At 35.1% G+C, this 16,437-nt stretch overlaps 2 protein-coding genes across 5 annotated transcripts in view; one reads left to right on the top strand and one right to left on the bottom strand.

Moving 5' to 3' along the window:
- Positions 1-486: 486 nt before the first annotated feature.
- LOC112043622 (uncharacterized) lies at positions 487-6,044 on the top strand. The gene is made up of 9 exons (XM_024079121.2): positions 487-676; positions 1,157-1,364; positions 2,285-2,600; positions 3,341-3,500; positions 3,581-3,726; positions 3,823-3,955; positions 4,364-4,585; positions 4,997-5,167; positions 5,779-6,044. Exons 1-9 carry the CDS (start codon positions 557-559, stop codon positions 5,887-5,889), a joined length of 1,587 nt encoding a protein of 528 aa, XP_023934889.2. The 5' UTR covers positions 487-556; the 3' UTR covers positions 5,890-6,044.
- A 291-nt stretch (positions 6,045-6,335) lies between these two features.
- LOC112043623 (lachesin) overlaps positions 6,336-16,437 on the bottom strand; it is a 40,339-nt gene continuing 30,237 nt past the window's right edge. For 2 of the 4 annotated variants that reach the window (XM_024079122.2, XM_024079126.2), the window contains 4 exons: positions 11,852-12,016; positions 11,706-11,780; positions 10,859-10,942; positions 6,336-8,466 (listed from right to left, as the gene is read on the bottom strand). In XM_024079122.2, the coding sequence (XP_023934890.2) occupies positions 8,369-8,466; positions 10,859-10,942; positions 11,706-11,780; positions 11,852-12,016 (422 nt within the window). In that variant the 3' untranslated portion in view covers positions 6,336-8,368. The remainder of the gene's footprint in view (positions 8,467-10,858; positions 10,943-11,705; positions 11,781-11,851; positions 12,017-16,437) is intronic. The other 2 variants (XM_024079124.2, XM_024079123.2) reach the window with 2 other exon arrangements.

Genomic DNA, 16,437 nt, shown 5'->3' with positions numbered 1-16,437 from the left:
TTATCTTATTGAAGGACTATCCGTTACCGTCTATCTCCTAAAGTAACAATGGTCCAAATCAAATCAAATCAAATCAAATCAAAAATCATTTATTTCAAGTAGGCTCAGTTTACAAGCACTTTTGACACGTCAGTTGACTATTTGTAAAGATTCTACCACCGGTTCGGAAGGCAGGTCCTGCTGAGAAGATACCGGCAAGAAACTCAACAGTTGCTCTTTTGAAAAAGTCATACAGTATTATAATTTACAATTGATAACAATAACTGTTTACATTTCTTATAGTTTTACTTTCTGTGTGAAGGTGGAAGCTGATCCAACGGCCTCCAAGCATCTTTATCAAACTTCATAGTCGCTTGTGGTAGGAGTACGAGCTGACAAACTTACAGGTTTTATATTATGACGAAGGTATGACCAACACTAGCTCTTAGACTATACAAACTAAATGCGGAGGTGTAAAAATAAGCATTCTGTGCGCCATTCAAATTCAAAAGCAAATCAGTCGTGTGTTGGAATTTGGAGAGATCGGTCATTTTGTTTGTGTGTTAAATACTGTTCTATGATGATTTATAACGAGTTTTATGTGTTTGGTGATAGAAACCGGCAAGTGCCGGTACATTTGAATTTTGGTAAATATATTTTAGATCGACTGCGACAAATGGGAGACAAAGTGGCACTAGTAAGTAATATTAATCATATTCATTAATAAAAAAAAATTCGTTTTTATTCAATCTACATTTATAAGAAGCTACAAAAAACCAGTGATTTCACATTTTTTGTTGAAATACGAGGATTCAATTATACCATGTTTTACTCCTTAGAATATTAGGGATGTGATTCCACTATTTCATACTCGTCGATGTAGTATTCGCCTGTAACAAGTTTGAGTAGAATTTGAACTTTATTTAAAATAAAATGTCATTAACAACGAAGTTGCCATTGAAATGACCGATCGCTGTAATTTTACAGAATGCAGAGTTTTCTATCAATGAAAGTCGCATCTAATTAGATGGAAAAGAAGGACAAGAAATATTTACAAAATTGATTCCTTGAAAGAAATACCGTATCACAAAAATTACCTACAAACAGTCACTCAATTTTTTTATATAGGTCGTATCTATCGGTCGTTCATTCATTTATTCAAAATTATCTTCTACAGATAAATGCAACAACTGGAGAAGAATTGACTTACAGAAGGTTTGCTCAGTATTCTGTCAACCTGGCTACTTCCCTGACAGAGTTAGGGATTAGAAAAGGAGATGTCGTCGCGATAGGTTCAGAAGAACGCAACATGTTCGTGCCAACTGTTCTAAGTATTTTTTTAACTGGAGCTATGTGCGTTCCTTATGACTTGAGTAACGGAAAAGGTAGGTATTAATACTTCTTAATAAAATTGACAAATATTTAGATGTTACAAATTACATAGTTGATTATTAAACCTATGGCCCAGGGTTCTTTTTTTACGGGAGAGCCTCCTTTTGACTGCCTTCGTAGCGCAGTGGTATGCGCGGTGGATTTACAAGACGTAGGTAGGTGGGTTCGATCCTCCGATTGAGGTTTTCTTAATTGGTCCAGGTCTGGCTGGTGGGAGGCTTCGGTCGTGGCTAGTTACTACCCTACCGGTAATGAATCGAAAGAAACCAAAAGGGGTGTAGATTGTCATCCTAACAAGTTAGCTTGCTTCCATCTTAAATTGCATCATCACTTACCATCAGGTGATATTGTAGTCAAGGGCTGACTTGTAATGATTAAAAAAAAGAGCGGATATGAAGTCTAATCTACTAGCCGCACTATTGCTGCTTTGGGTGATAATCTTTTACTTTGGAATCAGATGTTAATGATTATGATCAGGATCGGCGGCAAAGCGTGCTCTCTGAGGCACGACCAACTTCCTTTCTCCGGGCTCCGAACCCAGGACCTCGTGATACGAGCTATAGACTAACCACTCCCACAGCAGTGTAGGTTCATTAATGACTTACCTGAAGCTTAATCCGAAGCTTACATAGGATGTTATTTTATTCCATAGATACGTCTTATATCTCGCTCGTATAGCGGCAACGCGAAGCCTTATATCGAGAGAGAGAGAGATTTTATATCGATGCTTAATTTGTAGGTATTATCAATATTTAAATGAAAGTAGCTTTGCTCAGTTTTTTTTACGTAAAATCACAAGTTTAAATTCCAGTAAAGCAAACTAATTGTAGAGTTCATGATATACTTTGTTGTTAACAACACTTAAAATATTGCTTGTAAAAAAAAATTTTATTTATAAACTTTTCTTTTTCAGCTATACTTCGAAAAAAAATGTCAGTAGCAAAGCCGACTTACTTTATAACTTCTAAACTCTTCTGGGATGAATATCAAGAAGTAATCACGTCTTGTGATACTATAAAATCTTATATTACTTTGGACGATAGCCCACAAAATGCAATCTCAATACAATCGTTGTTATCAAAGGATGTTGATATTGATCGATATGAACCAGCAAAAGTTCTTGGACAAGTGGACACGGCGTATATATTATATTCTTCCGGTACGACGGGTTTGCCTAAAGGCATACGAATTACACACCTGAATTGTATCGTGAATAGTTTGCCTGATAAGTAAGTTATTTCGATTTAATTAACTCATCATCATTATCAACCTATTTTAAAGGCCTACAAGTACGTTTAAATAGGCTGAATAGGCCATCCTCTTTATAAGAGAGAGGATATGACGCTTAGACCCACCACGCTGTTTCAACGCGGGTGATAATGTTCTGACGGCCTCCGTGGCACAGTGGTATGCACGGTGGATTTACAAAACGGAGGTTCTGGGTTCGATCCCCGGTTGGGCCAATTGAGATTTTCTTAATTGGTCCAGGTCTGGCTGGTGGGAGGCTTCGGCCGTGGCTAGTTACCACCCTACCAGCAAAGACGTACCGCCAAGCGATTTAGCGTTCCGGTACGATGACGGGTAGAAACCGAAAAGGGGTGTGGATTTTCATTCTTCTCCTAACAAGTTAGCCCGCTTCCATCTAAGACTGCATCATCACTTACCATCAGGTGAGATTGTAGTCAAGGGCTAACTTGTAAAGAATACAAAAAAACACGACCAAACATGACCGGAACTGATGGTTCAAAGTGCTTAAAACTAAAATCTTTTTAAAGAAAATTTCTTAGAAGAAAAGCTCAGTATTAGATAGCCCAACCGAGGACTCGAATCTAGGACCTCTTGATCAAAATTCATATAAGTTAGTCACTGGTCCAACGTAGTTTTAATATTATATGGAAGCATAAAATCGTCAGTTCTAATAGAAGTGTAGTGATGAAACTTGTAATTTATAGTTTCTTTTTAATTTCAGTTTCTTAGATCATAGAATCGAAACAGCCTTTATGTTTGGAAAATGGTATCACAATTACGATAACTTCTTTTTTTACAAATATCTATCTACTGGAAAGAAAGTGATTTATGTTAAAGATATACAACTGCCCAACATTTTAAAATGTATAGAAAAGTATCAGGTAATCATTGTGATATATTGAACTAAAACTAAACTTGGACATTTTTATAAAAAAAATGATATTTTTTTTAATTTTTTTAGGTGAATATAGCAATGTTTCTGCCATTTACGATTAATCTTCTAGTCAAAGAAGAAAACTTAGAAAAGTTCAATTTAGATTCGTTAAAGTATATATACTCACGGGCATCACTTCTTCATAAAAAGACTATCGAAAAAGTTAAGCAAAGGTTAGTTTATGCAGCTCATATAAAAGATGCACGTTTTCATTAAATTTTTATGGTCAGAAAAATATAGTAGTAAACTTTCATTTCAAAATGTTATAGATTGCCTAAACTTCAACACGTTTTACAAGGTTACGGAATGTCAGAATGTGGGGAACCTGCATCAGATATTTGGGCAAACAATGGTCCTCGGCCAGGAAGTATTGGAATGGCCGCTCCTGGTGTTGTTTTTAAGGTTCGTGTATGTACTAATATGAGACGAATTATCTTAGCATTCCATGGATTCACCGTGCAGGTGCCGGGTCCATCGCGTGGTAGAGAGAAAAACACCAAGCAAAGTCCAGTGAGTAGTCACTGACGGATGTAGGGTTACGGAATTGACGATCGATCAACACTCCCCTTCTCTGCTCGTGTTGTTCTCCCTGCCTATCCAAATTTGGTAAGATCCTATTGAAGCAGCTTTGGATATTCGTTCTAATATAGAACTAGCTGCACTTCTAGAGAGGCCAAGGTCTTTAAGCAAGTTATTGAGAGATTTTGCTGGTAATCCTCTCGCACCAACTGTTACTATAAGATATTCTTAAATTGTCTTTTAAAATACTTGTATTTGAATACAGAATAATTTATATTATTTGTTGTGTAGATTGTTGACTTGGAAACCAATGTAAATCTAGGCCCAAATCAACTCGGAGAAATCACAGTGACGGGCCCAATGTTCATGAAGGAATACATAGACGTTGATCCGTCTTCTTATTTAGATGAGGAAGGATTTTTCAAAACAGGAGACGTGGGATACTACGATGAAGACAAATATATGTATATTGTTGATAGAAAACACGAAGTTATAATTCATAAAAGCCATAAGGTATAAACAAAGACAACGAAAAATATAATATTGTGTAAAGTTACTTTAAGATTGTACAAAAAAATATTATTTACAGTAGTAAACTATACTAATGTAACAACTGTAATATGAATTTAAATTTAACCAAAAGGGGTGTAGATTTTCATCCTATCCTAACAAATAGCCCGCTTCCATCTTAGATTGCATCATCGTAAGTGATGATTAAAATCAGGTGAGATTGTGGTCAAGGGCTAACTTAAAAAATAAAAAAAAATATAGTTGAAATGCATCTATTTATAGTACTACAGTAGCAAATCAAAAGTGTAATATTATTTGATCGTGAATAAAAATACTAAAATGAAATTTATAACAAAAAGCTTATGCAGCATACATACATACATTATATATATATATCTATTATACTATTTACAGATTGCACCTCTAGAGTTGGAAATTCTCTTGGAAATGCATGAAAAGGTTCTCGAAGTCGCCGTTGTCGGGAAACCTCATCCTGATTTCGGAGAACTTCCCACAGCCTTTGTTGTTTCGAAGCCAGGCTCAAATGCAACGGAGGAAGAGTTAGTCAATTACATCGCTGTACAGGTAATTCGGAACTATTAATAGTACCGAGCCGAGATATGACCTCTTCCTTAGATTCGGATGGCGTAGGTTCGAATTTGGTCCGGGGTATGCACCTCTAGCTTTTCAGTTGTGTGCATTTTAAGAAATTTAATATCACATGTCTCAAACGTTAAAGGAAAAACATCGTGACGAAATCTGCACAGCTGAGTTTTTTCTTAATCCTCTACTTTACCTTACCTATTTCCTAATTCTCTCTATGAACTCTACCAACCCGCATTGGGCTAGTGTGGTGGTCTATTCCGAGAGGGGACTCGCGAGGAGCTCACTGGTAAGTGAGCCGAATATGGGTTATTAATGATGACAAATGATGAATAGTGAACCAGGCCAGAACACCATAGTACTCATTTGCGGCGGAAATAAGCGTAGTAGTAGTACTTCCTAAAAAGGTTTATTTCTTGTAAACTACTGGAGACGAACTAAATACACAAAGAACTCTAAAAAGAGTCTTTCATGTTAAAAAGAATAAAAATAGCAGTTTAGACTAAATCTCTGAACTTACGACGACAACTTAACTTTATTTATTTTATTTATTACCCATTGCATTCCATTAATTATACGTTTATGTATTTCAGGCGCCTTCATATATGCACTTGTACGGAGGGGTCAAGTTTATTGATAAATTGCCTAGGAGCGACAGAGGAAAGGTTCTACGTCGGCAATTGAGGGAAATGTTACAGGAATAACTATAAATTTTTAAACTTTAAAAAATTAAGTTTTTAATAGAAAATACTACTAAAAATTATTATTTATTTCGTGAAATACACAGTTTATACTAACAATTTGTAGATCAGCTGTTTTTGTATTCATATCTATACTAATATTATAAAGCTGAAGAGTTTGTTTGGTTGTTTGATTGAACGCGCTAATCTCAGGAACTACTGGTCCGATTTGAAAAATTATTTCAGTGTTAGATAGCCCATGTATCGAGGAAAGCTATAAGCTATATATTATCCCAGTATTCCTATGGGAACGGGAACAACGCGGGTGAAACCGTGCGGCGTCAGTTAGTTTCAAATACAATGATAGAGTCTCCTTCTTATTATAGAAACGATACTGCTCATGATTAATATCAATAAAATTCAAGCTGGAAATAAATAAAAAATGGATGAATAAATGAAACTCACGCAAGTTTAAGCATCGCTTTATTTTATACACATTTGGCAGTTTCATTTTGTGGCAAGTAAATAATATACAAAACATCCTATTTTATTTCTAGACTAAGTTGTCTAACATTTACAGCGTAATAATTTCAACCGGCGCCATATTTTAAAACCACTAAACGTAGGCGTCCACATACCCGCAACGTACACGGTATCGGACGCATCGCATCAAAGGGATTTTTAATTTTACGGTAGATAAAATCCGTTCGATGCGACCCAAATGCTACGGATCAGTGGACGCACTTCTATGACTTTCTATACAAAGAATACTAAAATTTGTTTGATGCGATGCGTCCGATGCCTACGATTGGGATCTGTGGACGCCCAGCTTATAACGTAATAAAATTAGAACGATTACGAATAGGTAAAAATTTCTTAATTCTTACTGAGTAATATCTTACAATGATCTTTCTTAACCTTGATACTAGAAAATTATAATATTTTTATAGAATAAAAATGAAGTATGAGTCTGCAATGGCCGGACATACCTCATTACCTCAATTTTTTTCAGCCTATTATCCACAGATAGTACAGTAGAAAAGTACAACAGTACGGAAGCCAATTAGATAGCAGGTTTCAAGTGTCCAGACCTTCAGTCGTCCAAGTTTATAGCATATTATTTAATATTTTTCTTTTTAAAAAAATAATAGCTACAGCTTTAAATAAGACCAATATTCCTATTTCCCTCCAAGGTTTTTTTGTGGCAAACCATGAAGCTAAGAATCTAGTCACTGTCATCTAGCATCTGAAATCTGTATTACTTATATTTATTATCATGCCTAGCTCGGACTATTCTAGTGTGTTGATCGAGTACGAACGATTTTTGGATTTAAAGCCCAAAAATCGTTTGTACTCGACTGGAATACTGGAGTAGTCCAAACTAGTGCATACTGTGACAACCAATAAGTGGGTCTGCAATAATTGCACTAACTTATATATTTCTTTATATTTTAATGTAAGATTGTATTGTAACCTGTTGGTGTCCTGTTTAAATAAATAAATAAATCATAGCAACAATCTAGCATAATGTTCATTATATATCCTGCAGAAAATATTAAAAAAATACGTCTTATATTTGAGCATGTGGAATGTGGTTACTTGAAATCTGCTACCTTCCTAAGTCACCACGGTCCAAACTCTATAATTGGCTACTGTACTTACCTCGTATATATGGTAGAAGCATAGACTAACAAGCTTTTCGAATTCGTAAAATGAGGTATGTCAGGCTACCGCAGTCCCTTGTTCTAAATATTGTAAACTCGTTGGTTAGGTGTAGGTTATATAAAAACTGGACGATGCTGTTTCATTAGAAGTTACCATAATGGCGTATGCATAACTTAATTAAAAATAAATTAATAAAAACTGTACAACACAACAGTAATAATTGACTTATATTTCAAAGATTATATTAAAATATACCCGCGAATATCATAAAGCTTTTCAAATGTTAAGAGATCTTTCATATTCCCTTAACGGTGATTTAATAATTAAAATTACCTCGTTGCGTATTCGTGAAAAATATAGTTCTGTTAGTGATGTGTTAAAATATTTATACGAGTTAATATAAAACGTTGAATAAAATATAACGAAGTAATACTAAGTAGGAAAATAATAATTCTTACTTTAACTGAGGTATAAACAGTGGCTTTACATTAATTTTAGATATACATTAAGCTATAAAAGGTTCTATAAAATAATTAATGTACCTTTCGTTTAAAAACTAACTTACGTACGTTAGTTTTTAACATTTTCTATCTCGTGTGCATTTTTTATACTAATTAAAAAAAAGCTTTTACCGCTATTTTCGATGGATTAAAGTAACTATATAGGCATCTATCTCAAAAAATGTTGTTTAAAAAAGCATCTACTAGTGCTGTATCGAACATAAAAGCCTATTGACGTCGAATCAACATTTATTGTCTGTTCAGCCACAAACAAATTAAGTTTTATAGGAACTTATAATAATTGTATTAAAAAAACGTATTTATTTACATCACAGTTATCAAGAGAGCATACGTGTCACTGCGCTTATCACAATAAGTATTAAAAATAATAGTGTCTCTTTATTCGTTGTAGAAGCTGAGTTTTCTTCATAAAAATCTGTAAAAGAAAATTTTCGTTAGCGTATTTTCTATTAAAGCAGAAAATAGGTCTGCCTTGCAGGGATTATGAATTTCGAGTTAAGGCGCATTAAAGCAAATGTGTTGTAAATTTTAAATTTGAGCCGAGCTCGCTAATTAGTCATTGTAATGACTTGTAGCGGCCGTGTTTATAAGAGAGGAACGGATAATATTTTACTTCTTGTATATTTTACTAAGAAAGCATTTTTAGTTCATAACGAACTTTTTGATGACCTCTCTGGCACTGCTTTAAAACTGGTTTCTAAAATAGCTCAGGTCTTGGTTGGTGATAATGTCAATATATGCGTGGAGAAACAAGTTAGAGATATCAGTTGAATAAATTTCTTTTTAATTCGGGCCTATTTTCGTATCTTTGACCTCAAATTCTTCCGTCCATCGGCATCCTCATTAAAAATCAGGTGCGAGCATAGTAAATAGACTTATTTTGTTTTCTATTAAAAACATAAAAAGTCAGTAACTTTTTGACTATGGTAGTTTTTATCGAAACATATTTTTGGGTGTATCCCATAAATGTGGGGATGATAAATTTTATTTTTACTCGTTTATCCTACAATATATCTTAAGGTTATAGGGTATCATTGGAGAGATCTTGAAACATATTGTGGGTATATTAACACTATTTTTCGATTTACGTATGCGTTTGTGAAATATTAAGGTTTAAAATGTATTGTTAATCAAAAGTCCCACCTAATGCACTTAGCCAGAGTAAAGATCTATAACTTAGCGGTTGTTCATGGATTTTTAAATAAAACTGTTTCTCTAATTTCCTTTATACATTTCTAATACCCATGAGTTTTCTTCGCTTACTCTCTAATATCCATTGACGATATAAATTGTACTTGACTGGCACACCTGAAAGCTATAAATTTAAACGGTGTCGACAACTCCCGATTCCCTTCATTCCTGTATATTTTGTGAATTATTTTTGTAAAACTGACTGGTGAAATTGTTATCAAGTAATTTTTACAATATGTTTCGAATTTTAATAGCTCCATAATCTATACTAATATTATAAAGCTGAAGAGTTTGTTTGTTTGATTGAACGCGCTAATCTCAGAAACTACTGGTCCGATTTGAAAAATTCTTTCAGTGTTAGATAGCCCATTTATCGAGGAAGACTATAGACTTGTATTTTATCCTCGCATTCCTGCGGGAACGGGAACCACGCGGGTGAATCCGCGCGGTGTCAGCAGTATGAAATAACACGAGCAGTGATGATTGAAACCCTAAACACTGTCATTCTATCCGTATTGTGTGGGGAGCAACACTGCGGTTATTTAATATCCTTTACTTTGAAGAGTTTGGTCTGGCATAAATAGAAATACAAGTATTATACGAGTATAGTAATATATTCTACTAGCGAACGCACGCGACTTCGTCCGCCCTTATACCTCCTTAATCCAGACCAATCGCAAAATTTCTTCTTAGCGGATGTCTACTAACTACAAACTACCTCCCTGATGAATTTCATCTTTCTACATCAAGCGATTTTAGAGATTTCGTGATTAGTAACCTTTCAGTTTTATATATTTAGATTAGATTAAAACCCTGCAATAGCCAGACTAACAGTGGAATTCAAAGACGTTGCAGGGGAACCCCTAGGAGATCATACACCCACTGAGAGTGGATTTCTCAAACACATAGAGTTTAAATTCTGCACTCAGCGGGTGAACGATCTCCTGGGGGTGCCCCCACAACGTCTATGAATTCCACTGTAAGACATTTGAGGATTTGGACCCCTGCAACGTTCCAAAGGCACCACGGTCCAAACTCCATAATTGTACCGTTTGTCAGCTTATACTTCGTCCTTAGACGAAGCATAGGCTGACAAACTTCAGCCATCATAAAATGAGGTTTGTCTGGCTATGACAGACTCTGAGACCTTTAAAAATATCTAAAGATAGATTTTTACAGGAAATATAATGACTTTGTAAGTAATATTTTGATGTCGCAATAAATTGAATTAAGTGATCAATCAAGGCGACCTTTATCTGGATAATGATTTGTTTTATTCTTAACTTTCTAACTCAATTTCCAATCAAAGCTAGCGATGAATGACAATTTAACAACGAATAAAATTAAATGAATTTATCAAGTCTTTTAGTAAAATCTTTATAAATATATTATTTGTTTTCAGCAAAGAATTTATATTGTAGTGAAATAGAAACACGACGTCAATAAGTAAACATCCCTCTTAGATGTCGGGTAAAAGTTTAGTTCAGAACATGATAACATCTAATTTTGCTAATAAATAATTTACAAAAAGACAGATCAAGCCACCACAATGCATGTCATGGTGTATCATTTAGTTCGCTGTTATCATTTTTGTCTAGCACAAAAGAATACGTTACCAAAATCTCTTATTTGTTCACCAAACGCTTCACCTTGGAATGTAGAGCTGACTGCATCGTTTGGTTGTGCTATTTGAAGTTGACCTGTAAAATTAGTAAATATTATAAAAGTCCTACTAAATTACTACTTAATCCTCTTTTGGAAAGCCCTATTTAGTAAATCCCAAGCAAGTACGATGTCGTGTAGAAGCCGAAAGGGGTGTGGATTTTCATCCTCCTCCTAACAAGTTAGCCCGCTTCCATCTTAGATTGCATCATCACTTACCATCAGCTGAGATTGTAGTCAAGGCTAACTTGTAAAGAATAAAAAAAAAGTAAAATAAAACTGAACCATGTTTGTTTATTCAATAGTATACGAGTAGCATCAAACACTATAATTATTTTATCTACTACGACGTTCGAACTTGAACAGCTATGTAAGGATAATACAGTAAATATATTATATAATTTCAATCAATATTGTTAAAATTAGAAATTAACATATATCCACAAACACAATATGATATAATCTAAAGTAAAAAGCCGCAAATATACGCGTTGCGCTCGTTTGTTGACTTTTGAATGGAATAGGAAAATGAGCTTGGTCTGGGGAGTTTAATAGAGTTTACCTTTACCTAGTATAAAATATTGTTGCCTTTACCTATATGATTCAACTTGCTATAGTGGTTCATAGTAGTGTTAGATAGATAGATATAGTTCTATCTATCTATATATAGCCCGACGTAAATGATGAATTTTACAGTTAGACAATCTGAGGTATATTTTGAAAATGTGACTCGTCACAACGCAACATCAATGATAAAAGAACGGTAATGAAAATGGTATATCTTCAACGATAAAAACGCACCCTTTTTCCTGATCGTCTGATTATCCAGGACGGACTTCAACGTTGTCGTGAAGACAGACGGCGGCGCCGGGATTTCTAAAAATAGACGTGCGCTTGAGAATATTTCAATTTAATATAAATTCAGATTTAAAAACGTGGATGAGTACCATCGAGTTTGATGATGCCGTCCGTCTCGCCCAAAGAGTTCTTCGCGATACACTTGTAAAATCCGAAATCTTCTTTGGTGATATTGCGAATCTTGAGCATCATAAATTTGTTGTAGCCGCTATCCACGGGGAACGCCTCGTACTTGCCACCTACAATTTCCATTTCTACTTAAATATAAAACCTGTGTCAGTTTTCTCAATTCAAATTTAAATTTTAACATAAAATATATTATAATTATTTTTATCTGGCATCTTGACACATTCACACAGATTGTGGTTTTTTGGACAGTGTAATGGAATGTACTGGACAATAGACTAAATTAAAATGTTAGAAATTTACGTAATGTCAAAAATTTCCACCTTCACCGCAGGTGGAAATCGAACTGTGCTTGTGTAGTAATATGAAGAAACAGAAATGTGTTCCGTTTTCTAACACTACCCAAGCGATGTGTGAGTGTGGGATGCCAGATAAAAATAAATCACTTAAAGGTTAACACAAACGTTGACCAACTTTTGTTATTAAAATTTATTTAAGCTTATGCTTAAACCATCTAAGCATACTTTAATCATTATTTATGCTTTAGAAAGTTTGTGCATACAGAAACGATGAATTAGAAAGCAGACATATAAAAGGGATTGATGACGATCTAAGATGACGGAGAATAGTTGTTGGATAGGGAAGGCCAAGTTCCTAGACCCAGGACGTTCCTAAAAAGGCAAGGTGAACAGTACGCCAAATCAACGTGTACCTATAAAATGATTGAGAATGGATAAAGAGATGGAGATAAATATGCAAGAATTCTATGAGGAATTGAAAAGAAGTGGTCTCTGTTTACCTATAGGGGAGTGAGGTGTATAAATTATATATAGATATGTATTAGTTAAAACTTGATTAATTGATTGTATAGATGACACTGTCTTCTCAAATCCTTCTCATTCCCTTAGGTTATGATGAAATCGTCAGATTTTAGAATTTCACACTTACCCACCTGACGTGCTGGTTGAGTATTTCTAAAGTAATGCTTTTTTCTGGTTACCCTAAGTGTATCCACCAATATCGAGGGCTCATATAAATAGTGGAGATCGTCAACAGCTTGATAGGTTAATCCCCTAGGTTCATAGGTATGATGCGCTCGAGTAAATTCCAAAATCCCCTCTTCGAATCCCCAGCTATAACTAGATATCGGCTTATTGTCTGGCAGTATGCGACTAGCATTACACAGTAGACGCTATGATAGTTACGGAATAAATGGACCGTTAAGAAACAAATGGGGTGCAATAGTGTGATAGGGTACTACGACGTTCTCATAAAGGGGCAAGTTTGTGGTCTTAAAACGTAGGTATGGGAGGATGGGCATTTAAATTTACTGCTTTCAGATTTATTACTACGCCTGTTAACCGCGTCGGCGCCATGGATTTGTAGTTAGGTGATTTACGACTGTCCTGATAAGGTATTATCCGTTCATCCAGACAGATTTAATGGAATGCCTGAAAAATCAAAGTCATGTACGTGTTCCTAGTGGGCTAGTGATGATATTTAAAACCCCCCGTCAACTACTAGAACATTTGAAAAACCCCGTCAACTAATAGAACATTTGTAAAATCCCGACAACAATTATTTGAAAACTCCCGTCAGCTATTAAAACTTGCATAAAGTTCAAAGTTATCAAAGAGCATAAACAGTTATTCTCACATAGCATGTTATGTGATAAAATCAGAGACTCGTCTACACATTTCCATTAATTGAAAAATAAAAAAAAGTTCAAAGGTGCAATGAAGTAATCCGTTTAAAATTGTAACAGTTGTCATACTTGTGGACATTTGTAGGTCACATGTGTCTAAACGGAATACAGCGGGGTGTGAAAATCTTACGAATCCAAGTCGAAAATCCACATTTGTTACATAATTTACTGGATAAATGTATATTGAGCTCGTAAAGTAGTCTCAATTTGCGTCGTTGATATAGTTGTGCTTAAGTTGTGGTTGAGACCGTCAGACTTTTGAGTCAAAAGAAATTACTGAATTTTGTTGAAAATTTGGAAGCTTGTGGTTACTTGCATATGGAAATGACATAGAGGTCATTTAATCAATTGGTATGTCTGGTTTTTACTAGAAGGTATTTTTTTATAATTACAGAGATGAATTTCATTACTCTAAGCTCCGAGACATGCAGTACTGGAGCAGTGTGGTGGGTCAAAGCTCCAATTCCCCTTCCAACTACCGTAGTGTTGTGTATATTGAAAACGTTGTTCTTCGGCTGTAGCAGTAGATTGTATATCTACTATGTATAGAACCGAGTCATTCAGATGCATTAAACATCTACGGTTAGGTCACATTCGTTATTAACACATATTCGGCTCACTGCTAAGCTCGAGACTCCTCTCAGAAAGAGAGGGGTTAGGCCAATAGTCCGCCACTCTGACCCAATGCGGATTGGCAGACTTCACACACGCAGATAACTAAGAAAATTCTCTGGTATTTAGGTTTCCTCACGATGTTTTCCTTCACCGTTTTAGACACGTGATATTTAATTTCTTAGTTAGGTCTTATTACTTCGAATGAAAATAATGAAAATGAAGCTATAGCCGGCCTTGAATAGCTTAATAAAGTTACTAATTCCATAGTTCATAACAACTGCAGAGGTGTCAAAAAACCTTTATAAAAACACGCAGAGTTTGCAGAAGTTAATTTCCCTTGCAAACGGGGCAGTCGCTGGTGTAAAGTGAAAAGTTTACCGTCGGACAGCCAAAACTACGGCACCGTAGAAATTTAGAAACAATTTTGTACATGTAAATTTAAGTTGTTGCATTTACGATTAATACATATTAAAAAAATGTTCATATAACATGACTTGAGTGTTACATTGTGATATACTACCATATTCATCTTCATATCAGCCAATGGAAGTCCACTACAGGACATAGGCCTTTTGCAACGACTTATAAACATCACGATCGTATGATGATAAATTTTGACAAACGCTATCGGACGGTAATGACATGGGGTGTGTGTGGGGATGTGAGTTTGAATCCGGTCCGGGGCATGTACCTCAAATTTTCCAGTTGCGTGCATAGATATGTTAAGAAATTAAATATCACGTCTCTCAAACGATGAAGGAAAAACATCGTGAGGAAACCTGCGTACCAGAGAATTTTCTTAATTCTCTGCGTGTGTGAAGTCTGCCAATTCGTATTGGACTAGCGTGGTGGACTATTGGCCTAACCCCTCTCATTCTGAGAGGAGACTCGATCTCAGCAGTGAACCGAATATGGGTTTATAATGATGATGATGAATGTGTAGTACGGTATTTTACATTACGATATTGTTTGAGTGGTTATTTTGTAAAAGTATTAATACATTAATTAACAAACAAGTGATAATTATCGTTAACACCTTAGCGAATTGATTAACTTAGCTGAGACGTGCCATTTAACTTTAGTACTTAATGAGTAAGAGAGGTCAGACTCAGATATTAATCAATCTCTGCGATTGATTGCTTACCGATATACTAGCCTTAGCCTTACCACCTTTTAATTTCAAGAGACTTGAATATTGATTAGATATAATATAGGTATTTTTATTCAGTGAAAGTGGAGTGGCATCACACAATAGAGACGATAATGCAGTCAAACAATTTTAAGGAAGTGCAGTACATTTAACCTATACCACTGACTGGCGAACCTTATACTGATTTTTAGACATTTGGTACAATTTGGTAAGAAAACAGTACAAAATTAGTGTCCTGATAGAAATATTAAGGCAAAAAGTATCAAGAAACATACCAACAATGTTAAGAACACATTTTTCTATGCGTTGCTATACATATACCTACTGTATATTAGGCAGATGGTAAGCTTCATATGCCCTTGATTTTACCTACTTCCCTCCAGACTGGAGTGTTTTTTTATGTAGTATAGGCTACAATCCAGCCTGATGGAAAGCGATGATGTATCAAAATTAGTTGGGGGGCCCAAATGAAAGTAAAAGAATTCACACAAAAAAACGGGTTATTATTACTTTTATCATTTCTGAAGTGAAAACTACAGTTTGAATATTTTTTTCCGGGAAGCACCAGATAAACAATCTTATTTAGATTGTGTACTACTTACACACAAACGTAAGGGGCCCCTGTAGTCCGGGGGCCCCGTATAATTGATACGGCTGATACGACGGTAGCTACGCCCCTGGGTCTAAGAAGAAGCACGCTTGCCTATAAGATGCCTATTCACTCTTGCTTTGATGGTGCATAAATTAGAGAAAAGGAAAATGCTGATCGGCAGTACAAATAAATGCAGCAAACTTACTCAGAACTATCCCTAACTTTTAAGCCGACTACTAAAAGAAATAGATATATTGTTGCAAAAACAGAACGCACCAGAACCGCTTTTGCTCGAAAGCAATATTTTTCATAATCTAGTTATTTGTATAACATAATTAACAGAAAACTGAATATATATCCTTTGAATTTATATACTTGCAAAAAAAAATTAAAAGAATACTTATTAACACAAAATTATGAAGAAGTTGAATCTCTACTGAAGCGTATTACATAATACGAGTACAAGATTAACCTAACACACACGCAC

Source organism: Bicyclus anynana, chromosome 10 (assembly GCF_947172395.1).
Source record: "Bicyclus anynana chromosome 10, ilBicAnyn1.1, whole genome shotgun sequence".
Classification (NCBI taxonomy): Eukaryota; Metazoa; Arthropoda; class Insecta; order Lepidoptera; family Nymphalidae; genus Bicyclus; species Bicyclus anynana.
Note: the sequence above shows the minus strand (reverse complement) of the source record. Positions and strands in the feature narration are given on the sequence as shown.